Source organism: Mastigoproctus giganteus, chromosome 7 (genome assembly GCF_048544385.1).
Source record: "Mastigoproctus giganteus isolate SK-2022 chromosome 7, ASM4854438v1, whole genome shotgun sequence".
Taxonomy (NCBI): Eukaryota; Metazoa; Arthropoda; class Arachnida; order Uropygi; family Thelyphonidae; genus Mastigoproctus; species Mastigoproctus giganteus.
In genome coordinates, this window is record NC_143581.1 from 176,068,987 (window position 1) to 176,096,142 (window position 27,156).

Below are 27,156 nucleotides of genomic sequence, written 5' to 3' on the forward strand. Positions count from 1 at the left end.
CATTAATTTTATTATAATTTCCTTCATACTTCTGTTTAATTTTCATGTGTGTTTTGATTATAGGACTCTTGGGTCTGTACCAGAAGATGGTGGTCAGCCTGATGTTTATGAAAGCTTAGAGGAATTTCATGTCCTTGCATTAGCACATGTGCTGAGAAGACCAATAATAGTAATTGCTGATACTGTTCTTAAGGATGTGACAGGAGAACCCTTTGCTCCTATTCCATTTGGGGGCATTTATCTACCTCTGGAATGTCCTCCTGCTGAATGCCATCGTTCTCCTCTTTGTCTTACTTATGATGCAGCACATTTCTCTGCATTAGTTGCTATGGAAAGGGAGACGTATGTTGATAAAATTCCTAATCCTCCAGGTAATTATCTTTTCACTTTATCTTTTTGCATTCTCCATTTTTTATGAAAGGAAGGAGGGAGGGGTTAAGCAAGATTATATATGACTAAATATTATAGTACTTACAGAATTTACCAAAGATAAATTCATTAGTTCTGTTTTAATTTTAGCCTTTAAATGTTTACCTTATATACCAGGGGTGGCCAAACTTAATAACTGTGAGAGCTGCACAAGATAGTTTTTGAAGATTTGACAGACAAGTGTTTTGAAGTACATGGGTGACTTTTAATAAATTCACATAGGCAATAAAAATTCACTTTTCAGATTGAGCCATTTCAAAATTGGTTAATAGCTTCATTTCAACCAACTACATTTAATATGCTCATTAATGAATAAAGTAAAAAAATACTATCTTATAAGCTGGCATAAAATAATACCATTTAAAAAAAAAAAAAAGAGTTGAATTATTATTAATTTTATATCTTGGGGGGGGGGGCAGTTTAAGAAGTAAGTTAACAGGCGTTTTTGAGGGCAACTTTGTGCCATTTTCCAGTAGAGAAATGGCTCGTGTAAAGGCAAAATGTTTTCTGGAAATTTTTGGTATTTTCATAACTAAAGACATAGCTGTCTATTTTGGTATGAATAAAAATTACAAACTGAATTTATTGAAAAAATTTCAACTGGTATTAAAATCATTAGATATTTGATTGCTACTTATGAGGTTTTTGTGTTCTTATATATATATATAATTTATTGTTATATCTAAGTGTTATTTTGAGACATGAATTTTCCCAATCCATATATTCCTGAGAGCAGCAATTCAGGTGTTAAAATAATTGCAAGCAGCTTGCAAACCATGGTCAGGCCACATCTGATATATATATGATTTAAGTTCTTTAATTATTGCCAGGTCAGATTCTTAGGGAGCAGTGACAACATATAGTTTTATTCTAAATTTATATTAAAGTATATACAATCCCTCAAATCCGGCAATCTGGGGACCTGATCCTTGCTGGATCTTAGAATTTTCTGGATTTTGGGTGGTCATATTATAGTCATGAAAGAAAGAAGCTGCAAAAAATGTTTTCTTTGTGCTGAAACTTATTATTATTAGCTACATGGTGCAAGGAAGCTTGAAGCTTATGCTGCACCAGCCAAAAAAAAAAAAAAAATTTCAGTGTTACCCTGAGAGAGAGAGAGAGAGAGAGAGAGAGAGAGAGAGAGAGAGAGAGAGAGAGAGTCAAAATTAGAAGGAAATCACCAAGAAATAGAAGAATGATGATATCCAGCTCAGGACCCTGAGGATTGTAGATAGTACTGTACAAGTGTGGTCTTTTTTTAACAAGAAGAATAATATATACAGTAAATGTACAATATAAAAAAAAATAAAATTACTCTCTCTCCAAAATATACTATACTGTGTACAGTAAGTTTCAGAGGGGGAAAGCCAAAAAAGTTTTGTAAAGTCACTTCAGTGAATTCAGTGTCAAGCCTCTTTGAAAATACAACCTTTTCTACAATGTATATAGGACCTGCATATGCATTTCGAAAGGCTACATCCTCTGGACTATTCACTCTTTTTTTTTTTTTTAATTGGCATATGGGCATATCCAGCTTCATTTGTTACCTAAACATAATGCTTCATGTATGAATCATGATTCTCAAACTGAGTAATCCATTGTTTATTATCATTGAATCGCTACTCTTGTTCACAAGCAACAATTACTTAATCCCACGATCTGTCAAAGTTTAAAATGTTGTTGATGCCCAGTAAAAATTTAAATCTCCGAGATGATACGTGTAGTCTGCAGAATTAGCTCTAATGTGCCACTTTGGTGAATGACCAATTGAACTAAATTTGACAATTATGAAATGATTTGCTGGATTCACCCATTTTTTTTCCCTTAAATATAACTTCAAAGGGGTGGTACTAAATAATGGATTGCCAGATTCAGGAGGTGTAACTTTACACACACACACACACACACACACACACACACACACACACACACTTACTTTCATTAATTAGACATACAAGTAAGTCAACCAAAGTTTATCACATGGCATTTTATTTGCATCTCATATTGTAATGCTTCCCCACTAGAGAAGGCTATTGTTACTTATTCTCAGTTGATGCCACCACCCAGACAGTTGTTTCAGGGCTATTTATCCCTTCACTGGTGGGTGGCTATGTACCTGATGGTATTACTACTGACAATCCAGTTGTGAAGTTAACTCCACAATACGAGAGATGCCAACTGGTATGCAGTAGTTTAAAGCTCAATAAAAATTTAGGGCTGAAAGCCTCAGACTGTGGTACTTACTAGACATAGAAGTTTATTTAGTGCATTGCATCAAGTCAGTATGTAGTACTAAGTCAACCAAAGTTACTTACTACATACTGACTTGATGCAATGCACTAACTTTTAACTTCTGTTAGTTTAGCTTCTGTTCAGGGGAAATTAATGGAGTCTCTGGTTAAAGAAGTAATGCAAGACCATCTAGATAAGACTGCAGTCATAGTTCAGATACAGCATGGGTTTGTTAAGGAAAAGTCTTGTCTGACCAGTTTGTTGGATTCTATGATGCAATCACAAAGGAACTGGATGCAACAAATAATTTTGATGTCATGTACAGTGGATTCCGGTTATTTGGGACACACAGGACTAGTGCACTTTAGCCCGATTGAGCAGCTGCCCCAATTATGTGAAGTTCCATGTAAATAGCTAAAAATATAGTGGACCCCCACTTTATGATTGATTTACTGTATGATCAAATTACATTACGATGGACTTACCGTAGTAAAATACTATACAGTATGCAGTTCCATTCCATTTATTTACACACACACAATTTTGTGTACATTCTCATGAGATAAACAATTTATATAGAAGATTATATACAGTTTTATAGACATTATCATATATATATATACACAGCAGACTCTCGATTAACCGGGATCGGATTAACTAGGACACTTCAAGACTCCAAATAAAAAAAAAAATAATAATAAAATAATAAACCAGAAATCAAAAAATTCAAGTAATAACTAGAATAGATATAAACAGATATTTTGCAAGTCATAAATAAGTGATAAGCAACGCCTCCGTAGCCAGGTGGGCAGGAGCAGCAGTACGTAGCGCACACACTTGATTAGACTGGGGTTCAAGCCCATGCCCATCAAATACGGAGGATGTGGAAAGGTCAGGGAATGACCACCGCATATCCCCGGAGCAATATGGCCTTAGTTGCTAATGCTCCTAAAAACCAAAATAACAACAACATAAGCGACAAGCGGCATTATAAATCGTCATTGGGAGATTATTAGTGTACCTATTATCTTGCAAACCCCGCTGTCTTTACACCCGCCACTCGAAAAAAAAGAGACCAAATGTTTAGTGCGTCGCGTCAATTGTTGTGCTCCGTTGCAGCGCAAAAGGACAAATTTTGTTTCGTTATTTATGTCAGGGATGTCGAAATTTTTTTATATTATTTTATTTATTTATTTTTTTTTTTTTTGTTTAGAAATCATGAAAATGATGGGTAAAAACAAAAGAGTTGCGTTTTCAGTTAAACAAAAATTTGAAATTATTCAAAAGGTTGAAAACGGCGCATCTGTTAAATCTCTAAGGAATCATTATAATAAGGATGTATCAAAATGGCCAAACATTAACAAGTATCGCACGGAATTCAGATTTGTCAATAATAATACAGTAGCAATATGTTATATTAGTCATTCCCGAGTTACGTAAAACTCGAGGAAGTAAGAAGTCCTGGAACGTATCTCTTACGTATGTCGGGGACTTTTGTATTTTTCTATTAACCGGGAAATCGATTATCCCGGATTTGTTTTTTACCATCTATCCCGGGAAATCTAGAGTCTACTGTATATCCATTCTATATAATGGTAATCAAGGTAGTGTGTGTGTGTGTGTGTGTGTGTGTGTGTGTGTGTGTGTGTGTGTGTGTGTGTGTGTGTGTGTGTGTGTGTGTGTGTGTGTGTGTGTGTTCTTATATCGGGATGACTCCTAGGTATTAGCCCATCTCCACCTTTGTATTCTCTGTTATGGTGCAGAAACTCTGCATAATGGGCTTGAAAAAGTGTAAGTGTATGTGTGTAAATATTAATGTGTGTTGTTTTGTTTGTGTCAGGCTACTATGCCACCAGGTGCAGCCAACACATGGGCAGCTGCTGCCTGGTGCCCATCCCTAGCACCGGGCCTGGGTCAACAGTCATCCTGTACTGGTGTAATTACCACCGAAAATCTTTCACCTGCCAGAGGTAGTGCAATACTGGCGGGTGCCTGAAATCCTGCTGCCAGGTTGCCCATACCTGAGAGCCAGCAAAAAAAAAAAAAAAAAAAACAACTAGTAATTATATACATTTATGGTCTGAGTATCTTGACCAAAACACTCCTGTTCTTAGGAGATATGTAATTTTGGTCCCGAGTCACCAGGACCAACCACTCCAAGGCTTGGAGGATGTTCTGGCAAAACAACTGTAACAATTATATTAACATATATACACGATTTCCTAAGGTCTTAGTCTTTTTCACCACGGTCCAAATGTTCTCAGTACATTTTCTTATTTTCGAAAGAAGTCAGTCCCAGTAGTCTTCTCCATTCTGTGCCAGCATAAGTCTTAAAAAACTCTTCTTCAGGTGGTTCTCTTCTAGTTGTTGGAGACTTATAATTATTCTCTTTTTCCCGAGAATCCTAACGTGTATGATTTGTAATTCCAATGACAGTCCATAGGTAAGCAAATGGAGTATTTTCTCTTACAAAAGTTCTTGTGAAAAACACATTTCATTAAGTTCATGTAGTTTTCTAGTGTATGTTTGTTGTAGTTCATATCTATATGGTCACAAATCTAGATGTCATTTAAGACCACACGAGGTTACTAGGTATAACTGCATAAGAACCAATCAACATTCTTTAGAGAATCCTGTTAACACCTGAGGGTCTCTGTATATCCTTCCATTAGAGTTCTATCTGATCTGCGACTTCCAACCAGCTGAGAAACTAATCAAATAATCTTAGTGTATGTTTCTTTAATAATTCATCTATACATCCTACATCTAATTTCCTCGAGGCTGAAGGGATCTTATTTTTAGTCTTCTTTTAAAAACAGTCGCTAAAAATCTGTAAAGCATTAAAATTCCTACTGCTTTCGACCAAGGGACTTACGTTATCCTCTGTCAGATCTGGTACACTGCTAAACAACTCTAGATGTGCCTGAAGATACTGTGGGCAGTCGAATAAAAAAAAAAGAGACCAAGTTTCCACACCCACACAAGTGCAGTAAGGGTATGGCTCTAGTCCACGTTCATGTAACTTTGCTCTGAGGGAGCCATGTCCCGTTAATAAGTATGTTGTATTCATCGAAGGAGCAAACCAAGGATTTATTTTCTTGGCCCCAGTAAAGTCCACTTTGATTATAAATTGCCTCATAACTATTCCATGTTTGCTGGCATTCAACCGAACCTGCCACACAGATGTCAGATGTTTCCACAATCTTTTCTTCTCTTGTTTGACCTCATTCACTGGATCAGATGTTATTCCCATTAGTTCCTAAGCCAACCTGTCATCCCCTTGAATATGATATACAAATCCAGGGGAATGGTTCCTGCTAAGACTTGTAATGCATTGTTTGATACAGTTCTAGGGGAATTTAAAACAGATAATAACATGGATCTTTGAAGAGAATTAAGTTTCATTTTCATTTTAACTGTTATGACTCTGATACCAAATGGTTGCCACATATGAGACTATTGGCTGAAATATTGTTTTATAATATAAAAACAAGATCCTTTTACTAAGTTCCCATTCTTTCCTTGGTATTCTTATTATTGAGGCAGTCAAATTCCTTATTTTATCTCTAAGTTTACATACATGTGGTAGAAAACTTAATTTATCATTGATTAGGATGCCTAAATATTTGTTTTTGGATACATACGGGATTTGAGAGTTGTCTATCAAGATCTTAGGAGGTTGATTATAGTTAAAATGAGCTTTGAAGGTCATAAAGTTGGTCTTTGTTGGTGATATTTTTAGTTTAAGTTTGGTTCATACAAATAGATCATTTAATATAATTTGCATTTTTTTCCTCGAATGGCCTTCAACAGCAATTACTAAATTGTTGGCATAAGCAATTTTCATAGTCTCCTCGTGGTATTTTGTTATCCACTGATCTAAGACTGTGTTCCAGAGGAAAGGCCCCAGTACTGACCCCTGAGGGCATCCTCTGGAAATGGTAGCTGAATACACTAGGTGCTTTGCACAAATTCTAATACAATATGTAGTAAGTGCTGGTCTTTGTGATCACATTTGTGAATTAAATTTTAATTCTAGCATACAAGTTAGTGCAATTGCATCATTTCCATATGTAGTCAACTACTTAAGTAGTTATTAATTGGCATTAAGTATATATCTCATATTGTAAATTCCTTCACAATGAGTTACCATGATATTGCACTACCTCGCAGGCAGGTGGGAAGGAGCAGCAGCAGTGCGTAGCACACACTTCTTGATTATACCGGGGTTCGAGCCCATCATCACCAAATACGGAGGATGCGGAAAGGTCAGGGAATGACCACTGCATATCCTGGAGCAATATGGCCTTAGTTGCTAATGCTCCTAAGAAAAAAACCAATAATAACAATAAAATAAAAATAAGCGCTACCTCGAATAAGTAACGCTTTACCATTTGGAGAAAACTATTGTTACTTATTCTCAACAGATACCATCACCCATATGGCACCGTTTCAGAGCTTATTGGCTCCTCATCGGTGGGTGGGCAGGTACCCTGGTGTTGCAATGATATGTGAAAATAAGTAATACTTGAAAATCGGAAGAATATTTTTCCACAGGTTATCAAAATAAAAATTAATTTATGCTTATGTGCATAGCTTAATTAATACATATACTAACTGTAGTTGATATTTGTTTTCACTGACTTTTTTTGGGGGGGTTGGAGTTGTAAAATTTATAACAGTAAAAAAGATAAGCAATCAGTAACAAAGAACATGGCACACAAATTGCAACTAACACGATATGTGCAAGTGAGATATGGAGTAACAAATTGGGAAGCTTAAAAAATAGGAATGAAGAGAAGATTCTGAAAATTTGTTTTTTATATGATTTCATTTAAGGGGAAACACATTTCACCATAATAATGTAAAAACTCTTAGAATTCCAGCAATTGGTATTATTGCAAATGCAATAAGATTGAGTTTACTATCTGTGTATAATAGATTGCATTAACAGAAAAGCCCAGTAAACTGGAAACTGCTAATTGTTTAATTGTTTTTATTATTTTATGGTTGTGACCCCCAGAAATCCAGCCGAACCACATGGTATGGTCGGAGACAATCGTAGGGTAATCTCGAGTGCTGCACATTCCTGCCCCAATTAAATGGCATGTTGTCCCAATTAAGCCAAGAAAACTCTGGCTATTTTCTCGAATGGTTGTGGTCTTTAATATATGTCCCAAATAAGTGGCTACCCTGATTAACCGATGGCCCAAATAACTGAAATCCACTGTACTTAGATTTTAGGAAAGCTTTTGATACTGTTGCACATGGAAGACTACTGTACAAATTGGAGCAGTATGGCATTAAGGGCAAATTGCTGCTATGGATAAAGGGATGGTTGAGTGGGAGAAGACAGAGTGGTAATCACTGGAAAACTGCTCTTCATGTACTAATGTTATTAGTGGGGGGGGGGGGGTCCCCCAGGGTTTGGTTATTGGACCCATTGTTGTTTTCTGTATTTATTAATGATATTGATGAAGGTATATTAGGTTTAATATCCAAGTTTGCAGACGATACGAAGGTTGGCAGGATTCTTAATGACACTAATGACAGTATGCTACTGCAACAGGGTCTAGAAACATTGAGCAGATGGGCTAAGAGATGGCAGCTGAATTTTAACATTCATAAATGCAGAGTACTGCATATGGGTAGCAGTAACCCCAGAGTGACATATCAACTGTGTGGTACTACACTCAGGGTAGTGGAGAATGAAAAAGACCTGGGAGTAATTGTGTAGTCAGATATGAAGTTTTCTGAGAAATGCAGACAGTCTGCAAGAGTAGCTCATGGTGTCTTGTCAATAATATATTTAGGAATTTCGCTAGCACAGATAAGAAGGTGAGGTGATTATCCCCTTGTATAAGGCAGTGGTCACGGCACACCTTGAGTACGGCATACAGGCCTTCAGGCTTCATTTTAGGAAGGATGTAGAGCTACTGGAACGAGTACAGAGAAGGGCAACAAGATTAGTGAATGTAACAAAGGGTTGCTCTTACAAAGAAAGGCTTAAGTTTTGCAAATTACAGTGTCTGGAAACTAGGCACCTGTGAGGTGATCTCATTGAGGAGCATAAGGCCTTGAATGGTTTGAGCAAGCTCAGTGCTTATGGGATTCTTCCTCTTTCTCAGATTTTGCACCTCGGGGGGGGGGGGGGAGGGTATACATTCAAATTGAGGAAAGACATTTGTAGAATAGATGTGTGGAAATTTGCCTTTAGCCAGTGGGTGGTTGATTGCTAGAACAAACTTCCATCTGTCGTTGTGGAATTTGACAGCTTAAATAAATTCAGAGCTGAACTAGAGAAGCTTTTAGTGTGAATGGATGGGGAAACAGGATGTTTTTGTTTTTTTTTTAGCTGATTCTAAATAAGCTTGCTTTCTTGCATCGTATGCCTCTACTAATTCTAATGCTAACTGTATGAAGCCACAGCAGTAACTGGATACATAACATGTCAGAGTTCAATAACAAACCTGGATATTACATAATCCGATGTAGCTAAGTAAGTTTTAGATGGGGTTTATATGGTTTTTTCCTCCTAGAAACTTTAGTTTTTCATCCAACAAACAGGCAAATTAATCACAAAACAAATGAAATTTACAGACATAACATATACATCGCAATATGTTCTGAGTCACTGACGTGCCTAAAGCATACTCACTAATGTAATGCGCAAAAATAGCCACAAATGTAATAACAGTACACAACCACTTCCACTGCACATGCCTAAACTGCATTAAGAGAAAAAAGTGATATGAAAACCAAAGTTCTGATTACTATAAACATTGTTTTTTGGAAGTGTTAGGAAGTTCCAATCAGAATTCAATATGTATTACTATCTGATTCAAACTTCATAAAAGTGATAACATTATGCAAATAATATTCTACGTTATCACAATAAGCAGTATACTGTAATAATTACATAAGAGAATAAATTAGCAATAAATTTTAAATATTATGGTGGGAAATAATTTTTGTAAAATATAAAGATGTACTCATACCTTTTGATAGGAAAATTCTTCAGCCCGACACTCACATCAAATTGATCCAATTAATACATTATGTGAAAGGACTAAATTTATAACATGATATGCTTTAAAATATTGTTAATATACAGGGTGATTCACTACCAGTGCGACAAACTTGCAGGAGGTGTAGGGGGCCACAAAGACGAATCGGAATCACATAGCATTGCAGGGTCCGAAAATGCCTTCGTCGTGCAGTAGAGGAAGCTGAACGGGAGGTCGCATGAACAGCGATCCCGCTGGAAGTCAGCATTTGCGAACCGGTTCCTGAAGCAGTAGGATGGACGAGTATTCAAACGTTGAACTGGCCGACATGCACATTGCATATGGAGCTGCGGACTGTAACGGGCGCACCGCTCTGCGCTTGTACCAGGAACGTTTCCCGTGCTCCTCATCATACGATTTTCGCACGTGTGCACAGAAGGTTACGTGAGACTGGTTGTTTCACGAGAGGTACCATGAATCAAGAGCGAATGACAAGGATGCCAGACAATGAGGAGAATGTCCTACGTCTTGCAGAAGGCAATCTGAGTAAGAGTACTCGAGCGATAGGCCAACGATTGGGTATTTCCCAATCCACTGTATGGAGGATACTGTCAACAAACCAAATGAGTCCATGCCATCTGCAATGTGTCCAGTCATTGGAGCCTGCGGATTATCCACTCCGGAGGACTTTTGCTACTTGGTTTCTTCAACAGAAACGGTTCGCAAATGCTGACTTCCAGTGAGATCGCTGTTCGTGCGACCTCCCATTCAACATCCCCTACCGCATGACAAAGCCATTTCGGACCCTGCAATGCTATGTGATTCCGATTTGTCTTTGTGCCCCCTACACTTCCTGCAAGTTTGTCGCACTGGTAGTGAATCACCCTGTATACGGGTTTCTTAAAAACTAATCCTGTATTCAATTTCCATTACCTACTCACTGCCAAAAGGAAGAGCAAAGCGTAGCAAATCAACCCACCCAAAACTAAACCAACCACTAATAACAGACTGGAAATCGAAGACAATTGTCAAAATTACTTAAAATATTTTTGACTAAACTTCAAAAATATTTTAAGTAATTTTCACTCAGCTCTTCTCACAGGTACCTAGTTTCCAGATGCTGCAATTTTCAGAACTGAACTCTTTCTTGGTAAGAGTGCCCTTTTGTTCCCTTCACTAATCTTGTTCTTCTCTACATCCATTCCAACAGATCTACATCCTTCCTAAAATGAGGCTTCCACACCTGTATGCAGTATTCAAGATGTGACTTTATGGGGAAGCAGATCAAAAACTTTAATGAAATTAAAGTTTTTGATCTGCTTCCCCATAAAGTCAGATCGGCAGCTGGGAGTTTTGACTCTGATGATAGCATGATGGATATTATAAGGTAAATAATGTGAAAGTTTCTTCTTGCATCCAACCGTTTTATGATTTCATCATAATAATTAACTATATTGGTTAGGCTAGATTGCCCCTTCATGAACCCATGCTCTTATCCATTTAGAATACCTCTCCTATCTAGATAGTCCTGTATTGTATCCTTAACCACAGACTCCATGACCTTTCCCACCAATGAACTATATAAACTGACAGATCGGTGGTTGCCCATGTCTTACTCATCACTTGTTATATGATTAGAGCCATCTAGTTCACAGTAGCTAAATTTTTTTGCAATCAAAATTTTGGTACTGTGACATCAAAACAACCAGTGCTGCTTATATGCCTATCAGTTTTCAATTTCTGCATCTGCCTGTACCACACGTAGACCAGTCAGGCAAATGGTTAAATTAAGGAATGTTTTGTTATATAAGACATTTAATAACTCGGGGATATTATATAGATAAGTATTAATCATTTTTCACATACAGTTACGCATCCAGCCTTTTGGAGAATAATGTGTATGAACAAGTCAGAACGAGTTGGTCATGGTCTCATTGAACAGTTTCTTTAATGATCTATTTACTTAATGATGCATGTAAGATTGTAGTATCCAGTTTTTTTTTTTGTTTTTTTTTGTTCCTTATATTGTTTGTAAATCACAAACATAAATGTTTTTTTTTTTTTTTTTAATTCATCTTGGCTTTTGGTTCATATTATATTTGTTAAATTATGCAATCATATCAAATGTTTATAGACATGCCAACACTTTAAATAAGCTTAAACAGGCAAAAATATTTTGCATAGTATTTTATATTGGGTTTTTGGTATATAAAGAATTTGGATAGACTCAAATTATTCAAGTCTCATAGTAATAAATAGCAAAATTTCTTTCAAAATAGTGATTTTTTTTTTATTTTTGATTTTTTTTTATTCTACTAGTAGTGTTTATGCTTTTCTTTTCAGCTGCAGTACCAGTGATAGATCCAGAGCATAAACTCTTATCAATTCAGTTTGCAGTTGATCCAGGCTCAGAAGTTACTTGGAGTAATGATGAAAATGATCCCATCACTATATCAAAGCTCACATTAACTGATAAAGATAAATTGGGATTACTGAATGAATATTTGGATGTTACTGAAATTCCACTTCCCAGAATGGAGAGACAAGATTCATTAGATCTACAGGATGATGACACACTGTCTACAGGCACAGAAGGAGACAGGAGATCGGCAGCTGGGAGTTTTGACTCTGATGATAGCATGATGGATACGGCATCAGGATCATCTAGCCCAAATGGATTACTTACACAGCACAAGAGTAAAGCAGCTCGGCAGCTACAGAATGTTGCAAAACAGGTTGGGAGCATTGGCAAAAGCATGGGCCGAAAAATAAAAAAGAACTTTGGTAGCATTACTCGGAGAGCCGGATCTATAAAGGGAGCATCAGAAAGTAAATCAATGGAATCACTCAAAAATAAAAAGCTAAAGGATACTGCATTAGTCTCCAAATTAGCTACAAGTGGCATAGTTGGTACTCCAGACAGCATTATTGCAGCTGTAATTCATACTGATAAAAGGCATGAATATCAAGAAGAAATGATAAGAAACTATTTGAATTCTGCTAGGTGTAGATACCTTCAAGAAAGGGAATTAAAACAGAGACAAGGTTGTGATAGAAAGAAGGATACAAATTTGTATCCTTCTCGTTGCATTAATCATGGATGTAACATGTATGGTACCGCTGCTACCAGTTACCTGTGTTCTTCGTGTTATGGTAAACAGAAACAAGAAGAAGTAGAGCTAGAAGGAAAGAGGAAAGGCTCTCCTCAACATCAGAAACAAAAGCACAAAGAAGATACCATTGTTTCTTCTGAATCCTTTATGTGCCATAGTGAGAAGGAACGAACAAGTGTCACTAAAGTGTCCTTAGGTATGAAAGCCTCATCTAGACTAGAGCACAATACTGCCAGTCATAAATCTGTGTTTCCCAGCCTTGCTATGCAGGACAGTCCTACGTCGCAGTCAGTGTCATCCAGTGCTTCCGGAAGTCCCATTAAATCAGGAAATCAGAGTAAGCTTCATGTCAATAGCAGTTCTTGAAATTTCATCTGTTAAGGCCTTAACTCGTGAAAAAAATTAAAATAAATAACACTTCTTAACTGAAGTAACTATTGCATAACATACGTGCTTTTATCACCACTACATTTGTATGTGTTTTTCATTTACTCTTACATATTGCAGTCTCAGAAATTATTATTTATTTTTTTAACTCAAGAAGTTATAATTTTACATTTGATCTCCCCAAGAGTTTATTCTATTCTCCTATAGCCTAAGTATTCTCCTATAAGCCATGAAGTATCAAAACATGAAATCTTTATGATGTATGTTAAATAAAAGCCCATGCATGTTACCTGTGTAAAGATTGTCAACTTTTTATAGCTATGATATTGTCTCCTGAAACTTAAAGGTCTTAATAATCATTAATCAAAATGTTAGATAATTGCTTTAAAACAATTAAAGCAGGAAAACTAAACAATGGGCTGAACCTCAGATTTTTGTTAATATATAAGTTAGAATTTTTTGTTGCACTGTTCGTTGTTACTTTTATAAAGAAAACTAAACCAGGTGATTAAACCAAAATTGTGATTCTGTTACATTGTATCAATAGTATATGTCTATACTGATACAATGTGTATGTATATATATATGTATGTGTGAGAGTCAGTGAAAGCAAGGTATACATATATATACATGTACACAGATACATTTATGCAAAATTAAATTTAAACATGACCAGGTAAATGCAATTCTATAAATTTTGCAATTGAGGGGGGGAGAGATGTTAAAAAAAAAAAATGCCTATGATTATCATGTTTAGCACCATACTCATAATTTGTAACATTTTGCTGTTTTTGCTGTTCATTGCTCTTTGTAGCATTAAATAATAGTACATTTTGTTGAATTCTCAAGTTCCTGAAAATATCCCACTTATGCAACATTCCCTCCAGTGCACAATACATGTATAAGTTTGTGTAGTCTCTGTGTGTGTGGTTGTGTTAAGTGCATGATTTGATCTTTGTCTGAATTTTTTGAAATATTCAAGCACACATACATTTGTAAACTACTTTTTCTTTTGTATTTGTTCATGCCTGTGTGTTAAAGAAAGAAAACACATAAATATGAATGTCTGTGTATACCAATACTACACATACACACGCTTTGTATTACTCTTTTTCCATAAAACATCACATTTCTCCTGTAGTAATATACAATAGAATTTAACTTTTATTTATTAATTATATATTATTTATGACTAATATGCTGTGTGTATACTTATGTCAATCATATTACCAAGTTTAGAAAGGCAATCTGAAATATACTAATAATGTAAATCATGTTCATGTTATTTTGCATTGGGCTAAACTCTATTAGTTAAATTATTAGAAATAATCTTTGTAGTGTCAAGTGATCCGTAAATCATGCAGCCTGTCATTTCTGTCAACATACAAGATAAAAATATAATCTAAGCATAAAATTTTGTGTTGAACTTACCTTTACTTCTTTTCAAGAAAAGAACAATGCTAATATATAAATCCCTCTGTAATACAAATTTCCTAGTGAAGTGATAAAAACAAGGTTATCAAATTAATGTTACACTGCCCCTTCAACATTGCTCCATGTTTTTGCTTCCTTTTAATTGAATATATACATATTCATCCATAATGTGCCAACTGAAAAGGTAAACCCTTTTATGTCTTTTATAGTATTCTTAAAGGTGATGGTTATATGAAGTTTACATAAAAATATTGATCATTATTGAAAAGGTTTTAATCAAAGCAGATGAATTGCTTTTCTTTTTTATGTAATCAAGAATACTGTATCAGTGCATAGTGGTAGAGTTCAGTGTTAATTTCTAAACAAGATATTAAAAATATGCTGTTATATTTTTCAAAAATACTATTTATAAAATTTGCAACTAAAGAAAAGGAACAAAGAAATCAATTATTTAGATTGACTTTCTGATGTGCGATTTATGCAGTCTGTATTGATAGTTGTGATAAAATCTTTGTACATTTCTTATATTTAATATCAAAATTATAATAAAAGATCAGGAATAAAAAGAAATGAGCCCGGAAAAAATGATAAAGCATTTTCAATAATAATAATAGTTGAAAGAAAATGCATTGGCTATTGATTTTATAACATATCTAAAAATATCTTCATTTTTATTCCTGATACATGCGAGTGTGTATATGCAGTTGGTATATATCAGAACTTTGACATAACCTTTATATGGTCATTCTGTTTACATAGAATTAAATTTTCATAAGGAATTTTACTCCTGTGTGAAAAGTTGACATTGTCAGAAGCTGCTCGTATGCTTTGTAAAACGTTCTTCAGAGTTATAAATGATTTGCTCTGCCTGATTACTAAGAATACTATATAAGAATATTGTAATGTACAGAAAAACTTGAATAAGATGAATTGTTGTGTATAGCAACTTTAAAAGTCCCATTAAAAATACATTAATGTACAGTTAAAAATATTATTAGTAATGATTTTTTCTCAGCCAAAATTCAGCACAGACATTTAACTTAAGTTATTGAAAAATGCAAAGTATTAGTAGTGGAAAGTAATGCAAGAAAGCAAGCTTTATGTAGCATACAGAAAGCATAGCTTTATGTATCAGCAAAAAAAAAAAAACTTGCTTCCCATATCACCTGCCCATCCTCTCTAATAGTTTGTCTAGTTCTTCCTTGAATTTATTCAAATTATCCACTTCTACAACACCAGATGGAAATTTGTTCAAACAATCAACTATCCTCTGGCTGAAGGCAAATTTCTGCACATCTGTCTTGCAAGCATCCTTCCTCAATTTGAATTTATACATTTGTGTGCAGTTGTTCAAGAGAAAGGATTTCATTGTTTAGGTGGAGAAGTGTCCACCATGGCCTCCTTTACAGATTCTTCCACCTCCATGTGTGCCCCAGGCACTCTAGCATTGAGCTTACTCGGTTCTTTCAAAATTATAAACATCTCGGTCAGATCTCCTCGCAGTTGCCATTTACAATTGTTTTTCAGTTTTGCAGTGTGCAAAACTAAAGCCTTTTGTGGTAAGAGCATTCTTCTATTCCTCTCACTAATCTTATTGCTCTTCTCTGCATCTGTTCCAACAGATCCACATCCTTCCTAAAATGAGGCTCCCAGGCTTGTATGCAGTACTCAAGATGTGGCCTAATCATTGCCTTATACAACAAGATAATCATCCCCTTATCCCTGCTGGCAAAAACTTGCTTCCCATATCACCTGGCATATCATTGATAAAACTCCATGGAGCTATCTTGGCAGCCTGTCTGCACCACTCACAGAACTTCACATCTGATTGCACAATTACCTCCAGGTCTTAATCATTCTCCACTGTCAACTTCATTTATTTATCCACTATGACCCCACTTTACTGGAACTTTAATGAATACAGGTTATCAAAAAATTTGTCGTATCATAGTTACAGTTTGATATGAATATTGCTATTAAAAGGCAGACAACATAGTTACTGTATAAATTTTGAAAACATTTAAGCTGTTCAGAGACAAGATTTATCAAAACATCCTGAAATGAACCATTCTCTGTAATAAATTAGTATAGTGTAGTATTCAAGTTGATTTTTAATTGTACTTTATTGCATAAATCAGCTTGACTTAAAAGTTAGATTGCATAAGGATTACTTTGAGGAATATTTTATGGAGTACATAAAGAGTACATACTATATACAAGTATATAAATATGTTAAATATTTTCTCCGGATAAATTTGTGTTTTGTCTGTGTGGGCTATATATATATATATATATATATATATATATATAGTGGATATGTCACATAGTTAACAGTTATAAACGTAAGATAATTAATTATAATGGTGATACAATCAGTGAAAACCTAAACAAGAACCTAACAAGGGAGAGAAGAGCTGATTAATGCCATCAATGTCTAGATAAAACATTACATCAGTCTTAATATCTATGAACATAGTGTGAATGAGCAGGTGGTAACTAATGGCTGTGATAGCTGTCATAGCTGTCTCTGGTCCATGGTAATAACCTGGTAGGGAAACATAATTGTTATAAGCAAAAATGAAACATATATATATATATATATATATATATATATATATATAAGGATAATTACTAAATAACTATGTCAAGCCAATTGTAGTAAGGATAGGGGAGACATTGCAAAGGACTTTATCGAGGGCTAACCCTTACAATGTGTCCTCCTACAATTGGCGAGCTATCAGTTTCTGTTATCAACTGCCTGTTATTCCTGACGAATGGTAAATAGATATCATAAGGATATCTGTAAGGGTGACAACTAAGTTAAGCTAAGATTAAACTAGAAAATAGTAGTGGATAGAAGATAATTAGTTAGGGAGGTAAACGAATTTAAGTTGGTTAACAGGCTAGATGACTTTAGCCCGACCGATAGCCCAGACAACGAGATCAAAGTAAAAAGCAAATCATGGTGATAGTAAAGAACCAATAATACTATATAACATGTTATTGGATGACAAAAGATAGTCAGCTGTTGCCAAATAAGGAGAACGGAAATAAGGTGATAGAAAAGTAATAGTACCTCAATCCCCCTCGAATTACTCTAATAGTTCTTGAGGTACGAAATGTAGAAAAAGATAGCATATAGATAAAGTGAAGGAAGAGTAGTAAAGCAAAATTTACGTCGGAACATACCGGGAGTAACTTCCCGTCCCTTGTAGTAAGAGAACCTGGTATTGTAATAGAATTAAACAGCCAATTTGGAAAGTATAAAATAAAATATATTCTTGAATTCTTGGTTTTTTCCCACGTCTCGTCTTTGTGGTAAGTTTGCCTTACTCGTTATACTACGCCGTAAGTAAGCAGGAACTGGCCATTCCTTTCTTCTTCATTCAAGAATATATTTTATTTTATACTTTCCAAATTGGCTGGGTCTTCTGTAATAGCTGTTGATAAGGGCACTAGAAACTAGGTACTAGAGGTACCAAATATTATTAGAAAAGTCTTAGTGGAAAGGGGGAAAGAGTGTTTATCTATTGGTCACCATAGAGTAAAGGACATAGTTTTTGTCACCAAATGTTTCAGATGTCTGTCATATAGCCATGTAGCAAAGAACTGTAAAGCAAAGATTGTATGTGGGCACTGTGTGGGGGATGGTCATATTTATCGAGAATGTCCCCTTAAGAGTGAAGCACTGACGTGTGCAAACTATAAGAGGAAAGAGAGGTGTGCTGACCATTCAGTAAGAAATAAAGAATGCTCAGAATATAAAAAGGATGTAGAACAGATCAAGAATAAGATATAATATGGATAGATGACAAAAGATGTATAGAGAAGAGTTGAAAACCTTACAGGTGGATGGTCAGCACTTATATCAAGTTGCATTGCAATTAACTTGTTGTTATTTGGTTTTTAGGAGTATTAGCAACTAAGGCCATATTGCTCCGAGGATATGCGGTGGTCATTCCCTGACCTTTCTGCATCCTCCGTAATTGGTGGTCACGGGCTCAAACCCCGGTCTAATCAAGAAGTGTGTGCTACGCACTGCCGCTCCTGCCCACCTGGCTACGGAGGCACCACAATTAACTGAAAGGTTATGCAAAGAGGGTGTGACTGTCTCCTGGTGCAGGAACAACTATGTATGTAATTGACTCAAAAGTCAAAGGATATCCAATGGATTTTATGATTGTGCAGTTTGAACACAACTGTTGGGCTGCTGTGATAATTTGTAATGTGAAATTGTCTGTTACACAGGTGTAATGTTTGACTTTCTCGCATGATGTGTGTGTGTGTGCATGGAGATTGTGAGTCATATAAGCAGATTGTACATTGCATGTGTATATTGCCAGTTCAGGAATGAACTGTGTGTCTATTTGCAATATCTGGATAATTTGTGAGGTTTTAAGCAGTGAGAACATCATTATAGAAATGGATGCCAATGCAAATTCTATATTGTGGCAGAGGGAAGAAACAGGTAGTGGAGGATTGCATAATGGCAAATAGGCTTGAAGTTCTGAATAAGCCCAATCAATTGAGTACATTTTATATGGTATTGAGCAAATCGAATATAGCCGTTCCTCGTCAAGAGTAAAAGTACAGGATTGGCCAATGTTGAATGGATGGTCGACAAGTGCCCATCGGGTAATCAGATTTAGTGTAACAAGGGTGAGTGATGTAATGTGTAGTAAAGGTGCAGATATACTTGTGAGGAGTTCTGCGAATTGGGAAAAGTTCAAGGACATTATTCGATGTTGTGTGAGTGAAGAATGGTTTTAGACACGGAACAGCATCGTGGCAGAAGAAGGGAGAATGCTCACTCTCTTGCTTCATCGAGTCTCGTGTGGTTCAATGAGAAGCGGTAGGACATTGAATAAATCTGTACCGTAATGGCACAATGGATTTACCCTTTTGAGGAGAGAAGTAAATCAAAATAGGAGGCTTCAGAGAGCCACGAGGAATGGATATGAAGAATTAGAGGATTATAAGCAGCAATACAAGGAAATTAAATTGAGTAGAGATACATAAAAAAAATTAGAAAATGTAAGAGACAGTTGTGATATTATTTTGTCTCTACAGGGGGTAGTCATAATCCTTGGGGCTTGCCATATAAGATTAAGATGGAAAAAAAGAAATTGGACACAGTTCAATTTCTATACAGTCTGACAACTCTGAGATCTTAATGTAGGAGGACTCTGTTTCTGTGATTTTAGAGGAATTGTTTTTAAAGGCTGATGAGAAGGAAGACACTGTGGAACAAAGTCTTATAAGGCAAGAAAATCAGTGTTATCAGAGTGATATAAATGAGGCTTTTAGAATGGACTAGATGAAAGAAGCAGTTAAGATGACAAAGAATAAAAATGTTCCAGAGGAAGACGAGATCTTTCCTGAAGTTGTTAAGGCCTTTACTAAAGAATGGTCCAATACATTTTTGCCCATGTACAATACTTGTTTACTTGAGGAATGTTTTCCACTTTGTTGGAAACAAGCCTTGATAAAGATATTGTTGAAAGCAAAAGATAAAGATGTTAAAGATCCAATATTCTATATGCCTATTCTTGGGAAAATATTGGAGAGAATAGTTGTGAAAAGACTAGACGATAGGTATCGGAAAGAGGACAGTATTCAGAGTGGCAGTTTGGATTTAAGAAAGGGAGTTCTACAGCAGGTGCCATTTTCTGATAGACAGAGTTAAATATACAATGAATAAGTATGCACTTGGAGTTTTTGCGGACTTTAAGGGGCCGTTGAATCCTTATGGTGGGAAAGTATCTTGCTAAGGCAAATAGTGTCCTATTAATATTTATAGACTGACAAAAGTATGTAAGATAATACAAAGAGGAGTTCCACAAGATTCGATCTTTGAACTAGTATTGTGGAATTTTGTATTAGATGAAATTTAAATAGTGAATGGCAGGATATAGATTTGGTAGCACATGCAGATGATGTTGCAGTGATAATTTATGGAGACTCTAGGCTAATAATAGAAAGTAAAGCTGAAGAGGCTTCGTTGAAACTTCCTATATGGGCAGATATGCATAAATTAAGTACATCTCCTGCAAAAAAAAACTCGCAGGGGGCTCACATCCGGTGAGTACGGGCTTGGCACACCCAGGGTCCTGAGCTGGATATCGTCATTCTTCTCCGTCTTGGTGATTCCTTTCTACTTCTTTGTCTCTCTCAGGGTAACTCGGAAATTTTTTTTGGTTGGTGCAGCATAAACCTCAGGCTTCCTTGCACCATATGGCTAATAATAAAAAGAAAAAGTGTATGATGATAAAGGGAAATTTAGTGTAAGTAGACATCCCACTGTAAGAACGAGAGGGCTCACTGTAGGGTACGAGAACCAGATAAAATATTTGGGGGTGATGATGAATGAGAAACTGAGCCTTGTACCACATGCGAAGTACTAAGGGAAAAAGTGAAAATTGTTTATAACAAGATCAAGGGAATTTAAGATGTGAATGGGGAGTTAAAGATATGACACTGAGAGTGCTATATCAATAAATATTTCTCCCGATAGTGACGTGTGTGTGGTGCATGGGGCTCGGCAATAAACTACCTGCATGTACAAAGACATCTACAGGCGGCCCGATGTGCTGCTCTGTTTGGAGTCACTAGAGCCTGTAGAGCTGTTTCCAATAATGCCTTACAGGTAATATCTGGGAAGCTGCCTGTAGATTTAGTAATATTACAGCAATATCTAATATATGTGACTAAAAAGAATCAACCACGGATTAAAATCTTGTCCAGAATTAGAGTATATGGGCATATGGTTGTCAAACAAGAGGAGAAGAAAAGAATTAATATGGAGTTGATTCAGATATGGCAGGATTGTTGGAACAGTTCAGAGTTGGGCAGAGTGACTTATCTCCTCATGCCTAATGTAACAACCATGGAAAGGAATAAGCTATGGCCATCATTAGGATTATATCAAACAATGATTGTTACTGGGCATGGGCTCAAAGTGAATCTTTATGAACCTAATCATAAAGATTAAGTTCATAAAGTACAGGTCAATATTGAAGAAAAGTTACAGTTAAATTTGAAATTATTTGCAGTTCTGCCCTGAAACAATGATGAGAGCCTTGTCGATAAATTCAGCCCTAGACGGATTATGCAAGGCTCTCGTGGGGTAGAATTGTTTGCAACGTGGTCTGTGCTTGTTAACAGGAGAGACTGTTTATACAGGGGTGGAATACCCTTAAATAGAAAGGGTGTAAGGATATATGCTGATGCCATCGTGGGTGCGTTAAGTGGGTTGGAAAACTGCTAGTTTAGGGAAGATATACAGACTAATAGATTAACAATAGCCAAGGCAGAGATGAAACCGACCGGGCTAGCCGGGTGGCTAAAGTACCTGCCTGGCAACCCAAAGGTCGCGGGTTCGAATCCCGACTCGGGCTTAGATCAAAGTACTGCAAAAAACCTTGGGAGGTGCACTATGGCCACAGAAGCCGATGCGCCAACAACTACCAAAGAAGAAGAAGAAGCAGAGATGAAAGTGATTCTTGCACTGCTTCTATTGAAATGAGCAGGAGCTTGGAAAGAAAGGTGCTGGGGATTTCACGGACTGCTGGGAGTCGTCATAGAACAAGTAAATACATGGGCTGTGTTGGGTAACTAAGAGCAAGAACAGGTTCATATATACTTGCATGTACAACGATGCTAGGATCATAGTAAATAGATTTGATGAATTTGAATGGCTGATCAAGACATGAAATTCGGATATCAGAGACATGGTGTCCCACAAATATAAGGGATGCAGAAATTGAATATGGGGAGTACAGAAAGGACAGACAGGAGAGGAGGGGGGAGATTATGCTCTTAGTTAAGAAACATAAAATCTAAGGTAGTGCATCCAGTTGACATGGGTGGCCAGTGCAATGTTGAGTCAGTTTGGTGGGACATAGGCACTTCTAAAACAAAAATGAGAGGAGGAGTCATAGGCTTAATGACTGTGACGAGTACAGAGAATTAGAGTGAGCCAATAAATCAGAATGTCTTGTAAAGGGGGATTTTAACCTTCCCTATATTGAAGGTTGGTCACTCACCCGCAGGTAAGACTTTTGTGGATTTATTGGATGACTGTTTTCTACAGCAGAATGTTAGAGAGGCACTAAGCTTGATATACCTTCATCAATATCATTGATAAATATACAAAACAACAGAGGATCCAAAACCGAACCCTGTGGGACTCCACTAATAACATTAGTCCACGAAGAGCAGCACCCATTGATTACCACCCTCTGTCTTCTCCCACTTAGCCATCCTTTTATCCATTGTAGCAATTTACCTTTAATACCATTCTTCTCCAATTTGTACAATAGTCTTCCATGCGCAACAGTCTTCCATGCGCAACAAATGAATTACTGGTGCAGTCTTGTCTAGATGATCCTGCAATGGATCTTTAAGCAGTGACTCCATTATTTTACCTGGAACAGAAGTTAAACTAACTGGTCTGTAATTACTCGTGTCACCCTTCGATCCCCCTTTGTGAATTGGGGATACATTTGCACATCTCCAGTCCGTGGGAAACTCCCCTGAGTCCAAGGATGCTCTCATAATTATGGCTAAGGGTTTGCTTGGTTGCTTTGCCGCCTCCTTTAATATAACTGGATAGATCCCATCCACCCTAGGTGCCTTTCTTATGTTTAACTTCAACAATTTCTCCCCCAATCTGCTCTCAGTTATTACAAAATCATTAAGTGTCCTGCTACAATTTGATAACCTTCTGCTATTTTCAAACCTTAATAATTCCTCATGTGTGAATGTAGATGCAAAATACTCATTCAGTTTGTTTGCTTGAGCAGGATCATCAACAGTCGAACCATCGATATCAAGTGACCAATCAGCTTAATCCCCTTCCTTTTGGAGTTTATATGTATTCTGGAGTCGCCAATATCAAGGAAAACAACAAACTAGCAGTATGGTTCCATGTGCCACACACATTCTTAATTTAGTAGGGACAACGTTCCAGAAAGCTACTTATCTGCCTTTAATTTTTTCGATATTTTTCAATCGTTTTACACATTCTTTGCAGCCTCACCACAAAGATGGTCTAAACATTGTAATAACATCTCAATCAAAAGTCTATCAGACACAAGATGGTCATTACGTTATGATGATGCGAGATCATTGAAATGATATTACATCCGTGCACCACTGGTAGATAACTCAAAATGCGAATAACAAAAACTAACACTGGTTCGTGAAGCAAAAACTCTGATTAAAAAAAAAAACTGAACAGTTTAGAAATGGCATTAATGATAATCAGTTGTGGACGATCTCAAAAATAGTGATAGAATAGGTGAAGCACTGGACAGTGGTATCGTCACCGTACTCTTCACACCGGGTGGAAAAGGCCCAGGTTCGAATCCCGTCCGTGACGCAGGGAACTTTTATGGGGTTTTGTCACTCCGTGACTGAGTTAGTCGGTTTCAGGCGTAGATAGTAAGGTTCCTCTCCCGGAAACTTCGGTTCTCCGTCCAGCAAAACACATGCAATTTACAGACACAAACCAAACCAAACTAGACTAAACTATTATATTTAGGCCACCCGAATAATTAAATTCATCTGCCGTACTGTGTCTTATGTCTGTTAATTGCGTGTGTTCTATGGTTGATTTGTCTGTTTACAAACACAATAGACGATGAAATAGACACAACAGTAGATTAAAAAAACTTTCCGGGTAACCCTAATGAAATAGTTGGACTTGGAAGAAGACTTCGCTGATGAGTTTGTGATGTGTTCTGCGTTGTAGCGGAACTGATAAAATCTCAAATAAAATATAAATTAATTGCAAGTTTTCCAAATGCGCTATTGCTTTGAGTCTTTATCTATCGATAATTGGATGCAAAAGGAGAAATATAATTTTCTAAACTTGTTCTCATTCATACATAGTTGGTAGAATCGCCGTCCCCTCACATCAGGTGGCAGAGATCTGAGTTCGAGTCCCGTAGATGACAGGAGGAGCCTATTTTTTTTCACAATGTGACTGAGTTAGTCGGCCTCAGGTAAGGGTAGTATAGTTTTTTGTTATTTTTTTTTACTCTCCCAGAAACTTGAGTTTTTATTGCAATCATGTATATTTATTGCAATTAGGGAAAACATACATGTATGCTTGATGGATGCAATGCCCATCTTCCTCCAGCAAACAGAAAATCGATCACAGAAAACATGCAATTTACAGACAGTGTACACTGAGCAATATGGCCTTAATCGCTGATGCTCCTAAAACCCTACAACAATAACAAAATTTTCTAAATTTAAGCAACCCCCCAGGGGCTCACATCTGGGGAATGTGGGCTTGGCACACAACCAGCATCCTGAGCTGGATCTCATCATTCTTCTCTTTCTTGGTGATTCCCTTCTCTCTCTCTCTCAGGGCAATTTTTTTTTTTTGCCTAGTGCAGCATAAGCGTCAGGCTTCCTTGCACCATATGGTTAATAATAAGAGACCAAGAGCCGCCAACACCACCCAAGTCAGCAGTGTAGAGACTAACAATAGCTTGAAAAGAGGGAGAAAGGGACCTGATAGAACAACAGAAAACAGCGATAGTTAACCTGAAAGATTACTTCGAGAACAACACAGCACCACTCCACCAGGCCATATGGTAGATAGATAAGTGGCATACCCCACTCAACCTAGGCAAGGAGCCCCCTCCCACCCAGATGGCACAAGAAACGAAGCTAGAAAGATGGGCAAAGAAGACACTTCATGGCAGACACTACAATGACCTCCATCAAGATCACATCGATAATATTGCTTCCAATGGATGGCTCACAAGCGGGACGCTCTTTCCCGAGACGGAAGGATTCATGCTGGCCATCCAAGACCAAGTAATCAACACCAGAAAGTATAGAAAATACATCACAAAGGAGCCCGAAATGTCAGATGACACATGTCAACGATGCTACCTGGCCTCAGAAACGATCCAACACACACCGTGGGGTGCAAGGTGATCACCAAGACTGAGTACACTCATAGACACGACCAAGTAGCCAGGATAATACATCAGAAGCTAGCGAGGAAATACTAGTTGACCGATGAAAGAAAGTTCATACTCCAAGTAAGAACCCCAGGCAGTACTACTACCCCAACCCACGAGCTGTACTGGGACCGCGCCATAATAACGGATAAGACCATCCCTCACAACAGACTGGACATAACCCTTGTTGGCAAGATGGAAAAGGCTACCTACCTGATTGCCTTAGCGGTGCCCAACACTAGCAATGTCCAGAATACCCATGAGGAAAAAATTAAGAAGTACACGAACCTGAAACATGAGGTCAAGGAGGTGACATGCAAGAAGTAACGACCATCCCAATCATCGTGTCGACCACCGGTATGGTGCCAAAGACTCTACATAGCAGCCTAGCAGCAATAGGTCTTCCAGAGAACAGGCGATCTCCAGAAAGTCGCAATTCTGAACACCTGTAGGATAGTCACAGAGTTCCTCGACCAACAGTAACACCAGACATTACAACCACCCTGTGTACTTGGTAGCAGTGCCCGTCACGGAGTAGAATCCAATAACCACGGAGAAATAATATAAGAGAGACAATTATAATAACCAAGAACTGTATGTGCTCAACTATGAGCGAAGATCGCCTATCGTCTTTGGCTTTTCTGTGCATTGAGAGCAATATTACTCGTGATATTGACATTGAAGACGTTATTATTTTTAGCCATATGGTGAAAGGAAGCCTGAGGCTTATGCTGCACCGACCAAAAAAAATTTCTGAGTTACCCTGAGAGAGAGAGAGAGAGAGAGAGAGAAGTAGAAAGGAATCACCAAGAAAGAGAAGAACAATGATATCCAGCTCAGGACCCTGGGTGTGCCAAGCCCATACTTACCAAATGTGAGCCCCTGGGGTTAATGAAAGACTTTGCTGCAATAAGAAGCCCAAAAAATATACTTTCTTTTGAAATGTTATACATAGCCTAGATATTATGGAATTATTATTATTTATTTATTTTGAAATATAACTTGGAAGTTTTAGTTGCATTATTCTGTTCTTTTTTTTCCCTTTCCTCGTAGGCCCTAGGCTTAATGGTGCTTAATGGGAAATCTGGCCCTGGTTGTACATATTAACCATCCACCCCATTCTCCCGAGCTAGCACCAATAGCGGCTCCAGAAACATAAGTTCATCTCCGCCCTGTTGCTCTGTAATGATACGTATAAGTATAGTGCGAAAGCATCAATAATACATAGCCAAATCTGAATGAACAGAATATTACCAAAGCGGCATCGTTTTAAGTTATATCTCATATTGTGAATACCTTCATAACGAATTGCCATGCTATTGCACTACTTCGAATAAGTAACGCTTCACCTGAGAAGAAGGCTAATGTTACTTATTCTCAGATGGATACCATCATCCAGACAGCACCGTTTCAAGGCTATTTGGCCCTTCTTCGGTGGATGGGTAGTTACCAGAGTGATGCAATGATGGCAAAACAGTTATGAAGTATAACTCCACAATATGAGAGATGCCTGATGGTGTACGATGTATTTAGACTATAAAGCGTTTAGGGCGTAAGCCTCAAGCTATGGAG

The 27,156-nt window shown here is 37.1% G+C and overlaps 1 protein-coding gene across 3 annotated transcripts in view; it reads left to right on the forward strand.

The window, feature by feature from the left end:
* The window catches only part of LOC150083352 (OTU domain-containing protein 7B-like), a 158,905-nt gene extending 145,622 nt beyond the window's left edge, over positions 1–13,283 (forward strand). For 2 of the 3 annotated variants that reach the window (XM_090377206.1, XM_090377207.1), the window contains exons 9-10: positions 64–371; positions 12,012–13,283. In XM_090377206.1, coding sequence (XP_090233332.1) covers positions 64–371; positions 12,012–13,147 — 1,444 coding nt within the window. In that variant the 3' untranslated portion in view covers positions 13,148–13,283. The remainder of the gene's footprint in view (positions 1–63; positions 372–12,011) is intronic. The other variant, XM_090377208.1, reaches the window with a different exon arrangement.
* The last annotated feature ends 13,873 nt before the right edge of the window (positions 13,284–27,156 follow it).